The sequence below is a fragment of the Pelodiscus sinensis genome, chromosome 5 (assembly GCF_052426305.1).
Source record: "Pelodiscus sinensis isolate ZL-2025 chromosome 5, ASM5242630v1, whole genome shotgun sequence".
Taxonomy (NCBI): Eukaryota; Metazoa; Chordata; order Testudines; family Trionychidae; genus Pelodiscus; species Pelodiscus sinensis.
The window spans coordinates 124,647,704-124,666,840 of NC_143056.1; the positions used below are offsets into that span (position 1 = coordinate 124,647,704).

The window sequence follows — 19,137 nt, forward strand, 5'->3', positions numbered from 1 at the left end:
CTGATCCCAGAAGAATGTGCTATCACCTATTCAGCTGGCTGGGAACACCCACTGGGGTGAGGGGGTGCTCAGTACTCTCAGGACAACCCCCTGTTTTAGATGTGCCCAAAGTTTCTGGCAAACTTCTTGCTGAGCTGAAAATGTCCAGGCTTCGCTCCACCCAAAGAGAGATTTCTTTTAAAAGCCACCGGATCTTGTTAGCCTTTGCTGAGACATGGAGCCTCCGTGTCATGAGTCTGAGCAAAGCTTTCCAATGGTTTCCGTGCTCTCAGGTGGCTGCTCCTCACTGAGGACTAGGGCCCTCTGCAGGCTGCAAAAGCAGCATGTGCATGGAAGGTGGGAAAGCAAGGAGGGGGACATTGAACAGGAGCCAGCGGTGGGATCTGGGGAAGAAGGCGGCTGTGATTTTGCACGGGAGGGATAACAAGGACCAACTTCCCTTTTCCCACCCGCCCTCTTGCTCCCTCCCCCTACACTGACCCGTGACGTTCTTCCGCAGCTCGTCATCCTGCTCGCGCAGCGTCCTCATCAGCTCATAGATGCCGTTCTCCTCCACCAGCGCCAGCTTGTTCTCAGCGTTGTCGTAGATGAAGTTGCGCATGGCGCCAGTGGCATGGCGCTGCACCTCCTGATTGGAGCAGTTGAAAAGCTTCACCAGCTTGGGCACGGCCTGGAGGCTGCGAGCCTGGAAGGGAGGCGGGGTGGCGGGTGAGAAGGGGGCCGGGCCTGCAGACCCAGGAGTCTTCCCCTGGGTCACCACTAGCTCATGTTCATGGGAGGCTCCCCACAATGCACAGCAGGACCTCTGGGGACACCGCCAGGGTCACAGCCTGGCTAGAGTGGCTGCTGCAGAGTTGTGTTCTCCCCTCCCCCCGCCCCCAGCCAGCCCGGCGTGGCGTCTGTGTCCCCACCCCACCATGCACCCATCCCCCTCCACACCTGCTTCTTGGCGTCATTGTCACTGTAGCACTTGTGCTGGATGTAGGCAGCTCCCAGCACCTGCAGGTTGGGGTCGTTGGCCATCAGGTATTTCACTGCCGACGGCAGGTCAATGTCGTCAAACCTGGGAACCGAGGGAGGGTCCTGAGTGGCTACCGCGGTCCCAGGCTGCCCTCCCAGCAGAGCAGAGAACGTGGGACATGGTGCAGCCAGGAGCCCCCACCCCAAGCCCTGCCCCCCCTTCACCGGGCCCACGACACGTGGTTGCCCACCTCTGGTCCAAGATGACTGGTCAGGGCAGCACTTCTTCAGCTCCCACCATGCAGCTGCTCACCCTGCCCTTAGGGGGGACTGCTGAGGACGATGTGCTATGCCCAGAGCCAAGCGGGCCGTGGCCATACACTGCAGTCCATGGCCGTGCTAGCTCTGGAAGCAGCAGGGCCCCAGTCAGTCCTTTGCCACAGCATCAGTCCTGCTGGGACACGTCGCCCCACTCTGCTTTGCTGCTGTACCTGATGGGTGAGCTGCAGAACTCACCTCCTGAATGGGAGGGCATCAGGCAACAGCTCGATCCCTTAGCCATGGGTTCCCAAACTGGGGGGCGTGCCCCTCTGGGGGGGCATGAAGAAATTCCAGGGGGGGCACGAGGCGACCCAGCCACACCCCCACCCCTATCAATCCCACCCCAAGTTTTGCTGCTATTTTTTTGGGGGGGAGGGTGGAAGGATTTCTCAAAAATCAAAAAGGGGGTGTGATGCCAAAAATCAAAAAGGGGGTGTGAGTTTGGGAGCCACTCGCTGCCTAAGACGGAGGGACAGTCACTCTCCAAACTAGGGATATAATAGCGTAGTCAATTAACCGATAAGCAAAAGCTTATAAACTACACCCATTCCCCTGCTCCTTGCCAGTAAACTTTTTATCAGGTTGGCCAGCAGCCCGGCTCAGCCCTGGCTCATGCCAGATTCGGGACCTATCTCCTCTGCAGCTCTTCATTTAAAGTGTATTAGGAGCCAGGCAAGCAGGCGGCCCGGCTCAGTTCCAGCTCACACAGGATCCAGGAGCTCAGAGGCTGCTGCCACCCCATGCTGCTGCCTCTGTAGCAGAGGCAGCAGGGCAGGGCGGCAGGGAGCCAGTCTGTGAGGGGAGCTGGTTTGTAAACTGGCTCCCCGTGTGGACCAGCCCCCACCTGGCACCCCGCACTGCTGCCTCTGATACAGATGCAGCAGCACAGAGTGACAGGGGCTCCTCGGGAATGGAGCCGGAGCACACTGGCTGCCAGCTCCTCCCCTGGAGACTACAGAATAGTCAAGTAACCGATAAGAAATCATGAGGTTAATCGACTATTCAATTAATTGATATTTCAAATCCCTACCCAAAGCATCCACAATGCAGGAGACTATGGAAATGCAGCAGTCCCAGGGACTATGCCAGGCCCAGAGTCCCAGTTCCCCTGGACCTTCTTGGAAAGCTCAGCATGTTCCTCTAACCTTGGCCAGGCTGGCTTCACAGCCCTCCCACACCCTGACTCCTGGCTGCGGGCGTCAGACTCACCCTCCGGAGTAGGAGTTCTGGGACACCAGGGTGTGGTGGCCGTTGTACATGTCGAGGGTGCGCAGGTCCTGCAGGTGGTGGTTGGACTCGGCCAGGCTGCGCACAGAGGGGGCCCGGGTGCTGCGCTCCATCATGCCCCCGTAGGAGCTCCCCACAACTGGCGGTGGAGCTGGGAGGCTGCTGAAGGAGCCGGAGCTGAGGCGGGAGCGGTTGTTGCTCTGGAAGCGCTGAAGGGTGCGCATGGCGGGCGCACGGATGGTCCGGTTCTGAGGCACCTCCACGCTGTCCATCCAGTCACCGGGACCCTGGGTCCCAGCATTGGAGCCGGCACTCATCTGCCTCTCGAAGGTGTAGGATCTGGTGAAGCTGCCGTTGTTTCTGCCTCTGTAGAGGGTCCCCGGGTCCAGCTTCTCAGAGACTATGCTGTAGCGGTCGTCCATGCCTGTAGAGGGCCCTCCCCCGTCCGTCAGGCGCATCGAATGCAACGACATGGTGTTGAAGTTCGGCCGGGCTTGGTAGTGCCGCTCGTGGAAGGAACAGGGCCGGGAGGAGGCGCTGGCAGCCTGCGAGAGGGTGTGATTCATGCGGTAGGCGGAGCCCGGGGGCACACCCCCATTGCTGATGGTGGCCATCCTCTTGTGAGGACCGAGGTCCACTGCGGAGCGGGAGGACCAGCTGGTGGACTTGAGGCTGTTGTACCCATTCTTGGCAGGTGGCTGGTACAGCTGGGGGAGAGGAGAAATGGGTCAGGGATGTCTCCTTTTGACAGGAAACACAGGGCACGTCCTGCAGACATCTGGCCCCGCAACCTGAGCCTGGGATCTGAAGGACAAGATGGGGCGGGGGGGACTTTTTCCTCCCCCCCCCCACACCCCAGGAAGAGAGATCCTGCAGGCTCAACAGTGCCTATATGGCCCTGGCAAAGGCTAGCAAGTGGGCAGTTGTCAGATGTCCTCGTCTGGAGATGCTGAGTTAGACAGGTCTACGGGGACTCACCACTGGGCCTGCAGACCTTTTAGCGCTGGAGGGGATGCGTGGAAGGGAACCAGCCCAGCATGACTCTCAGATCCTAGTTGGGTTTAAAAGCACCCTTTGACGTGGAGGCTCTGAGACAGCGAGAAACCCTGGCCTTGGCCAATGGGAGTTCTGCCATTCATGTTGGTACAGCCAGGATTTCACCCACTGACCGGGGGCCTGCTGGAGCCTGCTATAGCACCGGGCTACGCTAGAGTGCCTGAGTGCCAGGTGTTCCTACTGCCCCCCCTAGAGAACCTCGCCCCCTTGTCTTCCCCCCAGTGGCGCCTGGGGGAAATGTGCCCCCCTCCATCATGATCAGGACCAAGAACTTCCCCACACCTGGCTTGCAACACCCCCATCCCCCAGCCACTGCCCAGTGTCTGGGCTTCCTAAGGGCCACAGGAAGAGAAGCAGCCAGCTGATACAGCGTGCTCATGGCTGGGTCCCAGACACTGCGGTGAGGGGAGCCGTATACAGGCCCATTGGCCAGCCCCGCCTGTCTAGCTCCACGCTGCAGGTGAGCTAGTACTCACAGTGCCCTTGGGGTCCAAGCCATTGGTCTGGGATCGGGAGCTGAAGGACTTCTGCAGGGTGTTGTTGTACTGGCCCTGGGAGGAGCTGATACCTGCAGGACGGACAGACAGACAGTGTTAGCAAAACTCAGCATGTGCCGTGGGTGTTCAAAGCACAGCGCCAGGGGAACGGGGACTGGGCAGGGGCATAGGGAGGGGTTACTACACCTGGACGTGAATACCCAGTGCTCTGGTGGGGGGGGGGGGGGGGGAGAGTTACACTGTGGGTTTGGTGACTGGCCCCTCCTATGCATCCGCAATCAACTGAACCGCCGCCCTGGAGCCAAGCACCCGCACAGTCTTGTCTGGCTCAGCAGCCCAATGCTGCAGCCGGGCGGGGACAATCCCGGCTTGGCAGCCACAGGGAGACTATCACATCACGGGGGTGGGGCAAGGGGGGGCTACAGTGGGTATGGATGCAAATACTGGCCAGGGTCTCATCTCTGCGCCCAGGGCTTAGTTTGGCCTGTGTTAGTGGATAGGAACCTGGGAGGCAGTTCATCTGCTGAACCTAAAACTCACAAGCCCTAGCTGCAAGCCCAAGCCCTCCCTGTGCCTTGCTGGCCAGGAGAGCCCCAAGCTCCTCCAGGGGAGGGCAGGCCACATGGGGAAGTAGCTGAGCAAAAGAGGAGTGCTCTGCTAGTGTCAGGAGATGAGCTGCCTATGGGAGAAGTCTCTCTCATGACCCACAGCAACTCCTAGGCTGCCTCAGCCCACACACAGCTCAGCCCTGACTTCTAGCCCTCCTCGGTAGTCCAGTCCTGGGCCCCTCAGCTCTGACAGCGCACCTGGCCTGGCCCCCCCCTCGTACCACAGGCCTGGACCCACCCAGCTCTGATAATGCTCCTCTGTCTTGACCTGCACCCCTCTGTTATTCCAGCCCTGCCCCCCCCAGCTCTGCCAAAGCACCCCAGTCCTGACCTATACTTATACCTACTGTCCTAGCCCTGGCACCATCCAGCTCTGCCCACACACCCCAGTCCTGACCTATAGCTAGGGTTGCCAGGTGTCCGGTTTTGAACTGGACAGTCCAGTATTTGAGCGTTCTGTTCGGGAAACAAATTAAGAAAATAGAAATGTCTGGTGTTATTTAAATAAGATGGAATGAAGATTGTGATGTAATATCAAGTGTGTCCAGTATTTTTGCTGAAACCACCTGGTAACCCTATTCTCAAGCGGCACATTTTGTGAATCTAAACATGGCCCTTTTTTCTTCACATCAGGTGTGGGGGTTTTTTTCATGAAACTGAATTTTTTCACATTTTCCACAAAGCCTTTATCACCCCATATTTTACTCAACAGTTGTAGTGGAAATTTGCCCAAACCTTTTCATTGCTCACTGGCTGGTCTTGAAAAATGAATTTAAAAAAAAAATTGGAAAGAATTTTCCAAAAGAAAAATCTTACCAAGTACACAAACCACCTCCCCGTTCATTTTTTTACCCAGCTCTTCGGGTAACAATGGCAAACAACATGCTGAAAGAACACAAGAGAAACAACGATGTGGATGGAAAATGGTCGCTCACGTGCACCATTGCGAGGATCAAATTCTTCGGAACAACGGAAAAATTGTGTGTGTGTGTGAGGGGGAGTAGTTTTTGGTTGGTTGGTCTTTTTCTGTTTTCCAACCAGTCCCGAGCTGGGTAGGTGGCGATATCTCCACTGGGATCAGTGAGGTACACCAACATGGAGGGGCTGTGGTGGGCAGGGCTCCACAAAGGCTCAAGCACCCCTGCAAATTGCTCCAGCCTAGGGGTCTTTGGCTCTGTCTGTGTAGGGGGAAAAGCTCTGCCAAGCAGGCCTCTCCTCCTGCCCCTTATTTAAGTGGAAGGGTTCCCTGAGGAAGCTGAACTCTCCCCTCCCCACCCCCTTTCCCAAACACACTTTCCCTTTGTTAGGGCCAGCCTGTTTACCAGCGGCCTTAGGTACAAAGGGCCTTTAGAAGGCAACCAGCTGGCAGGAGTCCTGGAGATTGGAAGGGAGGAACCCGGAGAGCAGCGTGTGAAGAGGCTGGTGAGTGATTTGTGCACCCTGGGAGATCTGTGCTGAGACCCAGCGTGGGTCTCAAGTCGAGCGTGTCCAGTGGGCTTCAGCTCAGTGCACGACCGAGATTTGTCCCTGTTACGAAATCATCAGCCGAGCTAAGAGCGGCCGGGGGTGGCTTGCAGAATCACTGACACCAGCGTCGCTCCAGTAACGTCGCTGGAGATCTCCCTGGTTTATGCTGGTGTCAGGGAGAGGAAAACCAGGGCCTAGCACAGTCAGTAGGGTTACCAGGTAGACCCCGCCAAAAAACCGGACACACTTGAGCAGTGGGAGAGGGACCGGCCGGGAGGGGGGCAGGGCTGGCTGAGAGGGGGGTGGGAAGCAGAGCTGGGGGGGGCCGCGGGGCTGGCTGGAAGGAAGGGGAGGGGGCCGGGAAGCGGAGCTGGGCAGGGGTGGGGGGGGGGGTCGAGGGCCACTGGCTGCAGCCGGAGGGGGGGGCCGGGGGGAGGGGGGGTGCAGCCACTGGCTGCAGCCGGGGTCCAAGGGGCCGTGCCCCCAGCAGGTGCTCCCTGCCCTACCCGGCTTTTGCACGAGAGCACAGGCTCCCAGCTGGGAGGCGGGGCTGCGATTGACACTGGGAGTCTCTGGTCACGAGCAGAAGTCGAGCGGGGGGAGTGGCTGGAAGTCCCAGTCTCCGCCCCATCCAGCTTTTGCACGTGACCAGAGACTCCCAGCACCAATCGCGCCCCGCCTTCCAGTCACTCCCCCGCCCCTGCCAGGTTTCGGTCTGGTGCCCAGCCGAAAATTCAGAAAATACCAGACATTACACATGTCCGGTATTTTCTCAATTTTTCTACCGGACAGATGGTGCAAATACCGGCCTGTCTGGTAGAAAACCAGACACCTGGCAACCCTACGCAGTGTAGCTAAAGCTGGGTTAGCTCAGGCTGATGCTGAAGGTGGGGGGAGGCTCCCTATTTCTATTGGGAGGCCTGAACTTAGGAAGCAAGATGTGGGATTTGTGGAGACCCCCAAAGGACATTTAATGGGGACCTGCAAGGAAGAAGCACCTGCCACTGTGCTGTGTAACCCTCTAGGAGGGAAAAAGGCCCAGTGGGATCTTTTCTTAACTGATATTATTCCTCCTTAAAAAAAACCCAAACCCTCAAACCTTTGTAATATCAAGAATGCAAAGTGTGGTTTTTCCCAGAGTCCGCCTAATCCAAGAGCTCTGTGGTTCTCAAAGCCTGGGCCCCCTCACCCACTGATGTTGGTCCTATCAAAGATACAACACACCTGGTTTCTCTCATATTCTGCGACCGACTCAGCTACCCTGAGACTGCCTCAGGAAAGGCAGCTCCCCCAGCACCGGCGTGAGTGACACGGACCAGCCGAAACTCCATCAGCTTTCATTTGCAGTGCAATCCGCCCACTAGCTCACCAGCAAGCCAGACAGTCACCCACGGTAGCCAGGGGCTGAATTTCTGTGTGCTCAGCACCTCTTAAAATCCGGCCACTCAGTCAGGTGCCTAATTGGGAGGCGTCTGTGTTGACACTGTCCAATTTGCTCCCTCTCCACACAGAGTGAACAACAAAGCTCCTCTCCTTTGATTGAGCCTGTTTCGGCAGCTACACCCTCCTCACAGCAAGCATGGTGCAACTTGCCCTATTGACAATGTTTGCAGGGGAGCTGCAGCCATTAGAGACAAGGCCAGCAAGGTAATAGCTGTTAGTGATACTCAGAGCTCTGTGGAGCTCCCACACTTGTCTCCCTCCCCAGAAGAAAATGGTCCAATAAAAGCTATTACCTCCCACCCTTTGTCTGTCGAGTCTATTGACTTAATGAGAGAGATCAGCTTTCCAGCAAGGGAGGAGAGGCAGGCTGGGACGTGAAACCCTATGGAGAGGCCAGCCCGGCCCAGCATTCATTCACTAAGCACCAGGCTGAGCTAGTCCGTCTCCCCTCTTGCTTGCTCGAGTCCCTATCCATGCAGGACCGTGGCTGGAGCTCATTTAACGGACGAGCTTTGGTGCCTACTCAGTGACCGCTGGCTCGATAAGATGAGCGGCTCGATAAGATGAACATGGGGCCTGCCTGGGTTCTTTTTGAGACATCCGGCTCCCCCGCTCACTGCCGTTCGTAGGGCTGCGTTCATTTGCATACTGATTGGCATGGGGGCCCCGCCTCTGCCCACTGCAAACCCTTCCATGTGGGACTGGAGAAACCATCCCAGGAGGCGGCACAATCGGCACCTCTGAGGAGAGGCTTGGATAGTGGGGAGGCTGCAGGTCAGGGCGGGGGTACATTGGGAGAGCACTTTGGGGACCTCTGCACGGTACCAGGGCGCCCTCCGTCAACTTTCTACCACTTGGGAAAGCCAAGGGCTGACGGGCACAGCCACAGAAGGGATGGGCAACCAGGATTGAGTGGCCTTCCTTCACCTCAGTGGGCCACAGCAGCCCGGCGCCCCCTGCAGCCCCATGGCCCCCCTCTCTGCCCCCTTGCCCCCCGTGACTGTCACACACTGGGGCACTGGAGCCCCATACATCCCGCCCCTCCCTCTCCCTCCCAGAGCGGGCGCGTGAATCAGAGGGCCATGCCAACATGAAGAAGACCCGGCTGAGTGGCAGCTGGTGAGGAAGCTCGCAGCCCCACGCTGGGCCTTAGCCAGGGCTCTCGTTGCAGCGCAGCTCCAAGGGCAGCTCTCCCCCACAGAGAGAGGCTGTTCGAGAGGCGCACGCTGACTCGTTAACGGCTGGAGTTTGGGGCAGGAGAGAACAGGCACAAATGAGTTAGTGTCTGAAGGGGCGGGGCACTACTCCGGTTGCCAGGGAGACAGCACAGGTGGCATTCTCCCTATCAGTGAGTAGCCAGGCTGACCGATAACGCCAGCCACCCGTCTCTGTGTGGGTAAACAGGCACCGCCCCCCGCGCTCAGGCGGTGGAGCCCCAACTGCCCCCAGAAGCTGGGAGTGCCAGTCCTGGCTCTGGAAACGTAAGACCGTCCATATTGTATCAGACCAAAGGTCCATCTAGCCCAGTATCCTGTCTTCTGATAGTGACCAGTGCCAAGTGCTTCAGAGGAAGTGATCCAGCCTGTCGCCCATTCCTAACTTCTGGCAAACAGAGGCTAGGGACACCATCCCTGTCCATCCTGGCTAATAGACATTGATGGATCCCCTCCTCCAGGAATTTGTCTAGTTCTTTTTAGAATCCCGTAACAATCTTGGCTTTCACAACATCCTCTGGCAAGGAGTTCCACACGTTGACTGCACTGTGTGAAAAAATACTTCCTTTGTTGATTTGAAATCTGATGCCTATTGATTTCTTTGGGTGACCCCTAGTTCTTGTGTTGTGAGGAATAAATAACACTTCCTTATTTATTTACATTCTCCACACCGGTCATGAATTTATAGGCCTCAGTCACAGCCCCCTTTAGTCATCTCTTTTCCAAGCTGAAAATACGCAGCTTTATTAATCTCTCCTCCCATGGCAGCTCTTCCATACCCCTCATCATTTTTGTTGTCCTACCCATTTCCAATGCCAATATATCTTTTCTGAGATGGACACCCACATCTGTGTGTGTGCCCAGCCCCTGAGGCCCTGCTCCTGATACGTGCATACTTAGAATACAGAAATCCTCTTACTAAGCTGGTGAGCACCCAACCCTTCCCATGAGGAATCAGAGCATGCCCCCACTCAGAGCACATGCATGCCTGAGAGGCACTGCATGTCAGGGTGCACAGAGTTCTCAGGACAGCCCCACCAGCCCAGCTGTGATGAACACACGGCGCTGGACTCTCAAGGCAGCGTGACTCACACTCGCTGCTCCTCGCTTGCTGGACTCCTGCCAGCTCCTCCTAGCTTCCCCAGCGCCCTGCCTGTCTAGATGGCTGTGACAGAGCACCCTGTCATGCGCCGCCGGCCCCACGCCCCCACCCTGGCCCAGCAATGCAGGTTCACCCTTGGGAGCAAGGCAAAAGCCAGTGAGTACAATACACCCAGGGAGCCCGCTAATGTTTTACTGGCCATGTGTGGAATGACTTTTGTTATGTGCACTGCTATGAAGGTGATGTGCCATATTGGTGCACAAAGCAAAAGTCATTCTGGACATGGACAGTGTGTGGTGGGGATGGAGCAGAGGGATTGGGGTGAGACTCTGGCTGGGGTTGTGGGTTCTGGACTTGGCAGTTGGCAGCCCCAGTGCCTCTGGGCCTGCTGCATCAATAATAAATGTAAAAAATGGCTTGAGCCCAGGGGTGGAAGTAACAAATTTCTTTCAGGCACGGCACCATTGCAACCCCCATGTGTGTGTGGGGGGGAGCCTCAGGCCAGTAGAGTGGGGCTGTGTGGGGGGGAGTGTGAGGGGCTCAGGTCAGGAGGTTGGGAGGGGGCTCAGGGCAGGGGGTTGGGGTGGGGGGCGAGTGTGAGGGGCTCAGGGCGGGGGGGGGGGTCTGCTTCACCCCCAGCTTCAGACTCCATCTCAACAAAGGGCAAGTGGAAGAAGCCAAATGGCAGCAGCCTGGAGGGGTGTGGGGCCAGGCTGTGGTGCTGCTCCCAATGCCAAGAAGGAGCTGGCGAAAGCTCTACCCAGGTCTGGCTGTAGCCCTGCCTACGAGGAAGAAGTGGTGTGGCACTGAAAACATCCCTAGTTACGACTGCGGCTCATCACTGGCGGGCAGGACTCATACCCGTTCTGCAGACAAGGAGACGAAGGCGGGAGCGGAGCAGCAGGGGCTGATCCCTCCTCACTGTTACTTTAAGGGCTTTGGCAGCCCCAGGCCTGCACAGAGCGGGGTTGGCTAGAGGTTAGGGAATGCGGTGAGGGGACGTAGGGTTGTAAGCTGACTTTGCCGTGAGTGCGGATGCCTCCGGCTACAGCAGAAGCATAAACCCAGGGAAAAGTTGTGCTGCACAGGGAGGGGTGACGCTGGATTGAGCTCACGTGTGTTACTTGCACTTGATTTAGCCTCAGGCGCTTGCCTTACTGTAGACAAAGGCCCGGGGTTAGGCGGTGGGTGAATACAGAGCTGGGGAGGCAAGCCCTTAGCCCGCCCCTTCTGCCTGAGAACCCGCCCCTGCCATCCATGGCTCCTATAGGTGCCCCCCACCCCCACCCTTGGAGCGCTTGCGGCCCACAGCCTGTCCTCCCCCAGCATGGGTGGCCCACCCACCCAGTACACTTGCAGTCTGCAGCCCACCCCTCCAGGCACTATTGGCCCTGCAGCTCCAGCATCCTCAGCCTCAGTGTGGGGTGGGAGGTGCTGGCAGCACAGGGCTGAAGCACAGGCGCTGAATGGGGCAGGCCTGGGGGGGCAGAGCATGGGCAGGGTGAGCCAAGTACTTTGGGAAGGCCCTGCCTTCCCCTGCCTCTTCTACCTGCCACCCCTGGCATGGTGCCGTCTCCTTGGGAGAGAGAAGAGGGGAGACTTTAAGAACTAGGCCTCTGTGTCTCAGCCAGGTGCCAGGGAGCTGAGGGGTTAGGACCTTGGGCACATCGGGCAGGGGGCTGCTATCCAAGTGCTATGAGACTGTGGCCCTGAACTTCCAGAGCAAGGCTGAGTTCAGGCAAGTCCAGGGCTGGAGCACCTGCCAGCCAGGTAGAGGGTGGGTGATACCACCTGGAGTTGCTAGCCTGATGGGGAGGGGCAGGTACCAGGATGCCAAAATACAAGTGTGTCCAGGGCACCATTTTCCCTATGTCCGGCCCTTCCCAGGTGCACGCTTAGGGGCACCAGTCTCTTTTAGTGAACAGAGACAGGCAGCTGCAGAGAAGGCCTGTCAGGTTGCAGGGAAGCAGCTAGGCCAAAATTCCAGGACAGGGCGTGGGTGCAGCACTCATAATTACAATGGGATGGGGAGAGAGCAAAGGGAGGAGAAGCCATAAAGGCAGCTCCAGGTGTGCGTGGGAACAGCTGGGCTGCTAGGAAGAGGCTCAGGTCCTGGCAGTTAGGACGGGGGAGAGAAATGAGAATGGAAGGGGGAAGGAGACACCCTTTGGCTTTCTCCACTGCCTTCCAGCCAGCAATCTCAAACTTGGCAGGAATTAATCAAGTCAGCCCTCAGAGATTGTTTGTGCAACACCTAGAATGGGCCCTTTGTCCATGACATGGGCTCCTTGGGGCTACCAGAACACAAATAATAAACAGCATCCCCCTTGGGAGATGATTCTCATTGGACAGGTGGGGAACTGATGCACAGGGAAGCTAAGGAACTTACCCGAGGTCATACAGGAAATCGGTGGCAGAGTCCAGATTAGCATGGATGGACCTGACCCTGCACCAGCAGGCAGTGAGTGTGACACACACTCATTCTGAGGGGGGGAGCTTTTTACATTCGCCTTGCACTAGTGCGAATGACTGCTGGAGTGCAGAGCAGTGAGGGGGCTCCGTCCCAAATCTCCAAATTTACAGTCCTGGGTTGTAACAAACCATCCTCCCCAAAGGATAAAGGCACAAGGGGCTGGAGGGGATGGGGGTATGGGAGCTTAGTTTCCTTCAGACCCTCAAAGATACACTCTAAACACAGTGCTACTAAGTGAAACATGAAATAGCGACGCACACTCCACTGCCACACATCAACGAGAGACAGAAAACACTTGGATCCGCCATCCCACATCAGGTCTGCCAGGTGCTGTATGGTCCCTGACGTGGGGGAGTTAGAGATCATGCCCCAAGTCCAGAGGTCAGCTAGTAGGACAGACCTTTCCCTGGGGGTATGGGAGCAGACAGCACCCTGGGCAAAACCCAAACCCCGGATTGCACAAGGGCTCAGAGCCAGCCATGCCAGCGCACACAAACAAACAGCCCCCCCAGCCAGTACTGGAAACCTGCCAGGCCTAATCCCCATGGCAGGCAAGCTGCTCCAGTTGCTGGATTGTGGCTCCTTGAGGCCTTGTGAGGCGCCTAGAAAGCAAGGGGTGGGAGGGCTGGAGTGGAAACTCACTGCCCGTGTACCAACTGGCATGGGGCAGCCCTTTCCCCCGGGGGGGGGGGGGGGGATACACTGTAACCCTTTGCCAAAAATAACCCTAGGAAACGAATCCTGGCACCTTCCCAGAGCTGCGGCCCTGGCTCCTTGGCAGAGCAGGGGACAGATAAACACCCCTCCAGCCCCTTGCAGCCCAGACTGGGGGGCAGCAAAGCAAAGAGTCATGACATGCCCCCCGCCCGCCCCAGGATCAAGGAGGGGGTGGGGGCAGGGGCAGGGGCTCAGAACTGGGCAGGCGGGGAAGGCCGCCCTAGTGTGCAACCATGCAGGGCTGTTGCACAACAACAAAGAGCGCTGCAAAGCCCGGGCTGGATCCCGCAGGGAGGGAGCCAGCAGCAGCTGGGAGCTTCTCGCTTTGTTACTGTCTCGTTGCTGGCGAGACTCTCCAGGGGAGCGGACAGTGGGGCACAGTTCACCCCCCTTTCCACCTAGCCTGCTCCACACGGCCCCATTCCTTAGCCGCTGGGACCTGGCTGGAGCCCTGATCAGTCCCCCCCATTTTCCGGGGAGATTTCCCCCACCTCCTAGTTCGAGCTCCCCCTGTCTGGACTACAGCGCTCCCCAGAGAGGGCAGGCAGCAGCGGCCAGTGCAGGAAGGCCAGTCACCTCTGAGAGAGGCAGAGCTCCGCAGCACTACGCACTCGGGGGCTGAGCACCACACCAGTCACAGACGTTGGCCAGTTGCTCCTCCTGCAGCTCCGCCTCCCTGCCCCCCACGCTCTCCCCTGCAGACAGGTAACAAGAATCAGCCCTATTGTACAGATGGGGACACTGAGGCACGGAACAGCAAAGTGCTGTCACCGAGCGAAGCCAGGCCCAACTCCCAGTCCCCACCCCCTATTTAATCCCATCCCCGGCAGAGCTGACAGATGAGAGGGCTTGGAGCCCGGCCCGGCCTGTGCCCTGCCCTTACCTTTGACCTCGAGGCAGTCAAGCCCAGATCCGTTGGTCCTGGGGGCAGACCCGCTCTTCTGCAGCATCCTCATGCGCACCTGCTCCTGCACCCGGGCGCTCTTCAGCAGCTCGGCATCGGGGGTCTCTTTGCTCTTCCTGCCCAGCTGCTGGTCCGAGGGCAGTGCCAGGGAGCACACGCCGGCCTCCGGCTGCAAAGCCGACAGGAGGAAGTTATTCTCCTGCATGGCTCCTGTCCCGGCTGGGTGGGGCGCCTGGCTCGGTCTGCCCCGGGACCTAGACCCTGTCAGGGAAAGGTCCCACTATTCCTAACACCAGCTCCGCTTCCGTCTTGCCGAGTCCCCGGGGAGCTGGGGGCTGCAGCAGGAGAGCGGGCGAGGCCGGCTGCCAGATCCCGCCTGGGGAGTCCGTCAGAGCTGCTCTGGGGAGACAACAGCAGGCACCCCCAGCCCACGCCAGCCCTGTCCTGGCCCAAGTGCTGGCTTCCTGGGATGGGACTCCACCAGACAGGGTTACACCCCTCTGCCTAGCCACTGACATCAGCAAGGAGGCCGGCTTCCCACACAGCAGGTCAGCCAGTTCCACCTTAAGCAGGTGAGGCCTCTGGCAGGGGCTGGGCTTCCTGGGCTTTTAAGGTGGTATTCCTGGGATGCACAACCTGCCTGGCCACGCCTGGCCCGCTGAGGAAACCAGCACAGGCAGTTACTGCAGCCGCCACCCTGTGCCTCAGGGGCCAGCGCAGCTGGGAGGGTTGTGGGGATGCTGGCACCCTCCTCCCACCCAGCCTGCGGGGGGGCTGTGGCCCTGATGTGACAGCATCGGGAGAGGCTGAGCGGAGACGCTGCCCATTGTGCTGCTGTAAATCCTAGGGCGACGGACCAGGCCAGGGGTGAGCACTAAGCGGCCCCCGTCGGCAGATGCAGCCGCTCGCAGCTCCCATTGGCCGCAATTCGCTGTTCCAGGCCAATGGGAGCTGGCCACCGGGGCAAGAAGGACCCATGGAACTGCAGCCCCAAACGCCATAGCGCACGTTGGTGGGGCTGAGCAGAGGACGCTGTGCATGGGGCCATGTCCAACAGGCACAGGGCAGTGTGTATGGGCTGCGACCCGGCTCCTGTGGGCAGGGCACCGGAGCCAGCCAAGGGGGTAGCCGGGGGCTGTATGGCAGGGCAGGGCAGAGCAGCGGTAGTTGGTCAGTGACTTGGCATGTAGCGAGGGGTAGATGGCTGTGTGGGGTGTGGCCAGGTGTGGGCTGCAGGCTCCTGCCTGCCATTATGTGTGAGTACAGGTGAGCAGGGGAAGGCAAGAGAAGTTATCAGGAAGCACTGACACTTGGCCATGTTCTAGAGGCACCGGGACCGGGCCAGGATGGAGCTGAGAGAGGGGGCAGCCTCCCGCATCCTCCCTGAGAGAAGACGAGCGCAGCACCCACATGCACTGCAATCCCTGCACAGACAGCCCGCTGATGGGCTGTGTTCCCCACCTGACAGCTGACTGCCCCTGGAAACCTGACCCTTGATTGCTTTGTGCCTCGGTTCCCCCCTCTTTCTCTTCAGGGGGATCATTCACCCAGCCTGCATCTGGGCTGTCTGTGGAGCTCTGTAGGGCCCGGGGCTGTCTCCCACCATGTGTCTGCACAGCGCCCGGTGCAATGGGACCCCGAGGCCCTACTGCAGGAGCTGCAAATGCCAGGCATCCCTTGCTGCCAGGAAGCAGAGCCAAGCCCTCCACAACCCTAAGCATCACAGGGACCTATTAAAGGGAGGGGGAAACAGCTCGCCCTGCCTGGAGCCCTCCTGCCCACAGCCAGCAGGGGGCAATGCGGTGCATGCTGGAGACAATCCCTTTCCCTTGGGCAGCCCTGTGTGACCCAAGATCAAAGGTGCCATGGCCTAGGTGAGTGATGACTGCAGAGCCAGGCCCAGCTTAGCTTCCCCAGCCTGATGGGACATTCAAGCTGCCTCTGCCCCTCTGTTCTGTGTACCCGACTATTAAGCCCTGTGTGACTAGCTCCAAGCACTCGCTAAAGGTGGCTCCCAACACGCTCAGGCTTTAGCAGAGGGAAACAGGAGCGCAGAGAGCAGGTGAGCAGCCTAGGCGGTAAATGAGAGCTGGGGGTTCAAGCCCTACACCCCAGGGGTTGGGCCACACCCCCCCTGTTACATTCCTGCTTGTTTGACTCAAGCATGGCCAACCCTTGCGCTTTCGGGCGAGCCAGCTTTCCAGCTTTTGAACTCAGCTGATTATGCGGGACTCCCAGCTCGTGCTTAAAAAAGAAAAGAAAAACACAAGTTTCTCGCCACCTTGGTTGCAGAGAATAGCCTGAAAATGTGACCCCTAAAGAAAAGGGACCACACAATTGTTACTTTAAAAAATCCTGTCTTTTTTAAGCCAATCTCACGTTTTTGGGGGGACAACTCCAGATTTTAGTGGATCATTCTGATCACATTATTGGTGTTTGCTACACCTGTGGCTTTACAGGTGAGCTGCAGAAACATGCTGCTGCTGAGTGGGACGGTGTCCTTTTAATCTTCGGTGGGCTCTGAAGAAAAAGAAACTGCTTTGTTTAGTTGGTTGGTTGGTTATTGACATTAGACGTTTGCACCCTTAAATAAGCCTCTCAGACTCCATGGAAGTCTTCACTGGAGAACTAGTGAACATAAGAACGGCCGTACTGGGTCAGACCAAAGGTCCATCTAGCCCAGTATCCTGTCTGCCGACAGTGGCCAATGCCAGGTGCCCTAGAGGAAGTGAGCAGAACTTGTCATCCATTTCCAGCCCCTGACAAACAGAGGCTAGGGACACCATTCCTACCCATCCTGGCTAATAGCCATTGATGGACCTAACCTCCATGAATTTGTCTAGATCTTTTTTGAACCCTGTTAAAGTCCTAGCCTTCACAACATCCTCTGGCAAGGAGTTCCACAGGTTGACTGTGCGCTGTGTGAAGAAAAACTTCCTTTTGTTTGTTTTATACCTGCTACCTATTAATTTCATTTGGTGACCCCTAGTTCTTATGTTATGAGAACAAGTAAATGACTTTTCCTTATTCACTTTCTCCATACCTGTCATGATTTTATAAATGTCTGTCATATCCCCCCTTAGTTTCCTCTTTTCTAAGCTGAAAATTTCCCAGTCTTTTAAATCTCTCTTCATATGGCACCTGTTCCAAACCCCTAATCATTTTTGTTGCCCTTTTCTGAACCTTTTCCAATGCCAATATATCTTTTTTGAGATGAGACGACAACATCTGCTCACAATATACAAGATGTGGATGTACCATGCGTTTATATAGAGATGGTGTTTCAGGTATTAAAGATGTGCTCTGGGCTTTGACGTGAACCTACTGCTGGGCCCAAACCCATCAGACTGGAGAGATGCTCCCACCATATAAAAATTATACTTGGATTCTGAACATCTCAAGAACTCAGCTTCAGGAAGACTCAGCCTTGTATATCAGGTACCGTTTACCAATTCCAGAACCAGCTTTTGAATTCCCCACCACTACACAGTTCAGGAGAGTTTGGAACTGAGCTGTTGGCCTGGGTCAGCCTCCAAAAGACGACAAACCTTAGTGCCCTTGTAACAATCCTCTGACCCACCCTGGTTCTTTCACTAGGCGGGAGATTTGATGCAACTGTCTCTCAGCGCTCTGCGTGCAGAGCAAGTGCAAGCTGGACAGACAAAGCCCTTCTGGCCAGATTGTGTCCAACCACAGAATAAGTATAGGAGATAAGGGGGCTATGGGAGCCCCTTTGACTCCACCCTATTTTGGGGCAGGAGGAAGCGCAACTCATGCCGGCTCCTAGGAAGAAAACAAAAATACACAGAGCACAGAGGAGGGCACAAGGGACAGGACAGGGGAAAGAGCGAGTGCTCGTTGAACCTCCATGGTGGTAGGAGGCAAAGCTGAGCTCAAGGGAAGAGAGAAGTGTCAGACACAAGCCCTTTTTCATCAGGAATTGAAGCCAGTGACTAGTGACAGGAGTTTACAAGGAACCCTGTCATCCTTTGTCTTGAAACAGTAACTCCCAGCCTGCTGCTAGACCCCTGCTCCCACTCCACCTCTGCTGCAGTGGGGTCTGATGGCTAGCACGTGGCACGGAAAGCCAGGACACCAGGGCTTTGTTCCTTAGGCAGCCACTGACTCACCGTGACAAACTTTGGGTGAGTTGTTTTAAACCTGAGTGCACCTCCAGCCTGCACACACATACGTGAACCAAGATCATAACCTCTCTGTGCTGCTCGGCTAACGACACCAACCAGGGACAGCGGGTAATGGAGGCAAGGGAAGGCACTGCCTTCCCAAAACTGCCCAGCTGACCAGCTGCCCAAGAAGACAGCTGGGGAAAGCTGGTGCCATGCCGTGTGGGGAAAGGCTGGGGATCCGTCACATGGGGGAAGGCTGGGGATGCGCCGCATGGGAGAAGGCTGGGGACACGTCACACGGGGGAAGGCTGGGGACGTGCTACATGGGGGAAGGCTGGGGACGTGTCGCGCTGGGGATCCGTTGCGCGGGAGGAAGGGTGGGGACGCGTCGTGCGGGGCAAGGCTGGGGACGCGTCGTGCGGGGCAAGGCTGGGGACGCGCCGCGCGGGGGAAGGCTGGGGACGCGTCGCGCGGGGGAAGGCTGGGGACGCGTCGCGCGGGGGAAGGCTGGGGACGAGCTGCGCGGGGGAAGGCTGGGGACGCATCACGCGGGGGAAGGCTGGGGACGCGTCGCGCGGGGGAAGGCTGGGGACGCGTCGCGCGGGGGAAGGCTGGGGACGAGCCGCGCGGGGGAAGGCTGGAGACGCATCGCGCGGGGGATCCGTCGTGTGGGGGAAGGCTGGGGACGCGTCACGCGGGGGAAGGCTGGGGACGCGTCGCGCGGGGGAAGGCTGGGGACGCGTCGCGCGGGGGAAGGCTGGGGATGAGCTGCGCGGGGGAAGGCTGGGGACGCGTCGCGCTGGGGACGCGTCGCGCGGGGGAAGGCTGGGGACGCGTCGCGCGGGGGAAGGCTGGGGACGCGTCGCGCGGGGGAAGGCTGGGGACGAGCCGCGCGGGGGAAGGCTGGGGACGCGTCGCGCGGGGGAAGGCTGGGGACGCGTCGCGCGGGGGAAGGCTGGGGACGAGCCGCGCGGGGGAAGGCTGGGGACGCGTCGCGCGGGGGAAGGCTGGGGACGCGTCG

The 19,137-nt window shown here is 58.1% G+C and overlaps 1 protein-coding gene across 2 annotated transcripts in view; it reads right to left on the reverse strand.

Moving 5' to 3' along the window:
• The window catches only part of PKP3 (plakophilin 3), a 44,180-nt gene that overhangs the window by 16,788 nt on the left and 8,255 nt on the right, over positions 1 to 19,137 (reverse strand). Inside the window, exons 2-6 of one of the 2 annotated variants that reach the window (XM_006131652.5) lie at positions 13,969 to 14,158; positions 4,041 to 4,132; positions 2,491 to 3,215; positions 940 to 1,063; positions 481 to 685 (exon numbers count right to left, since the gene is read on the reverse strand). In XM_006131652.5, the coding sequence (XP_006131714.4) occupies positions 481 to 685; positions 940 to 1,063; positions 2,491 to 3,215; positions 4,041 to 4,132; positions 13,969 to 14,158 (1,336 nt within the window). Of the gene's footprint in view, positions 1 to 480; positions 686 to 939; positions 1,064 to 2,490; positions 3,216 to 4,040; positions 4,133 to 13,968; positions 14,545 to 19,137 lie in introns of those variants that run through there. The other variant, XM_089778711.1, reaches the window with a different exon arrangement.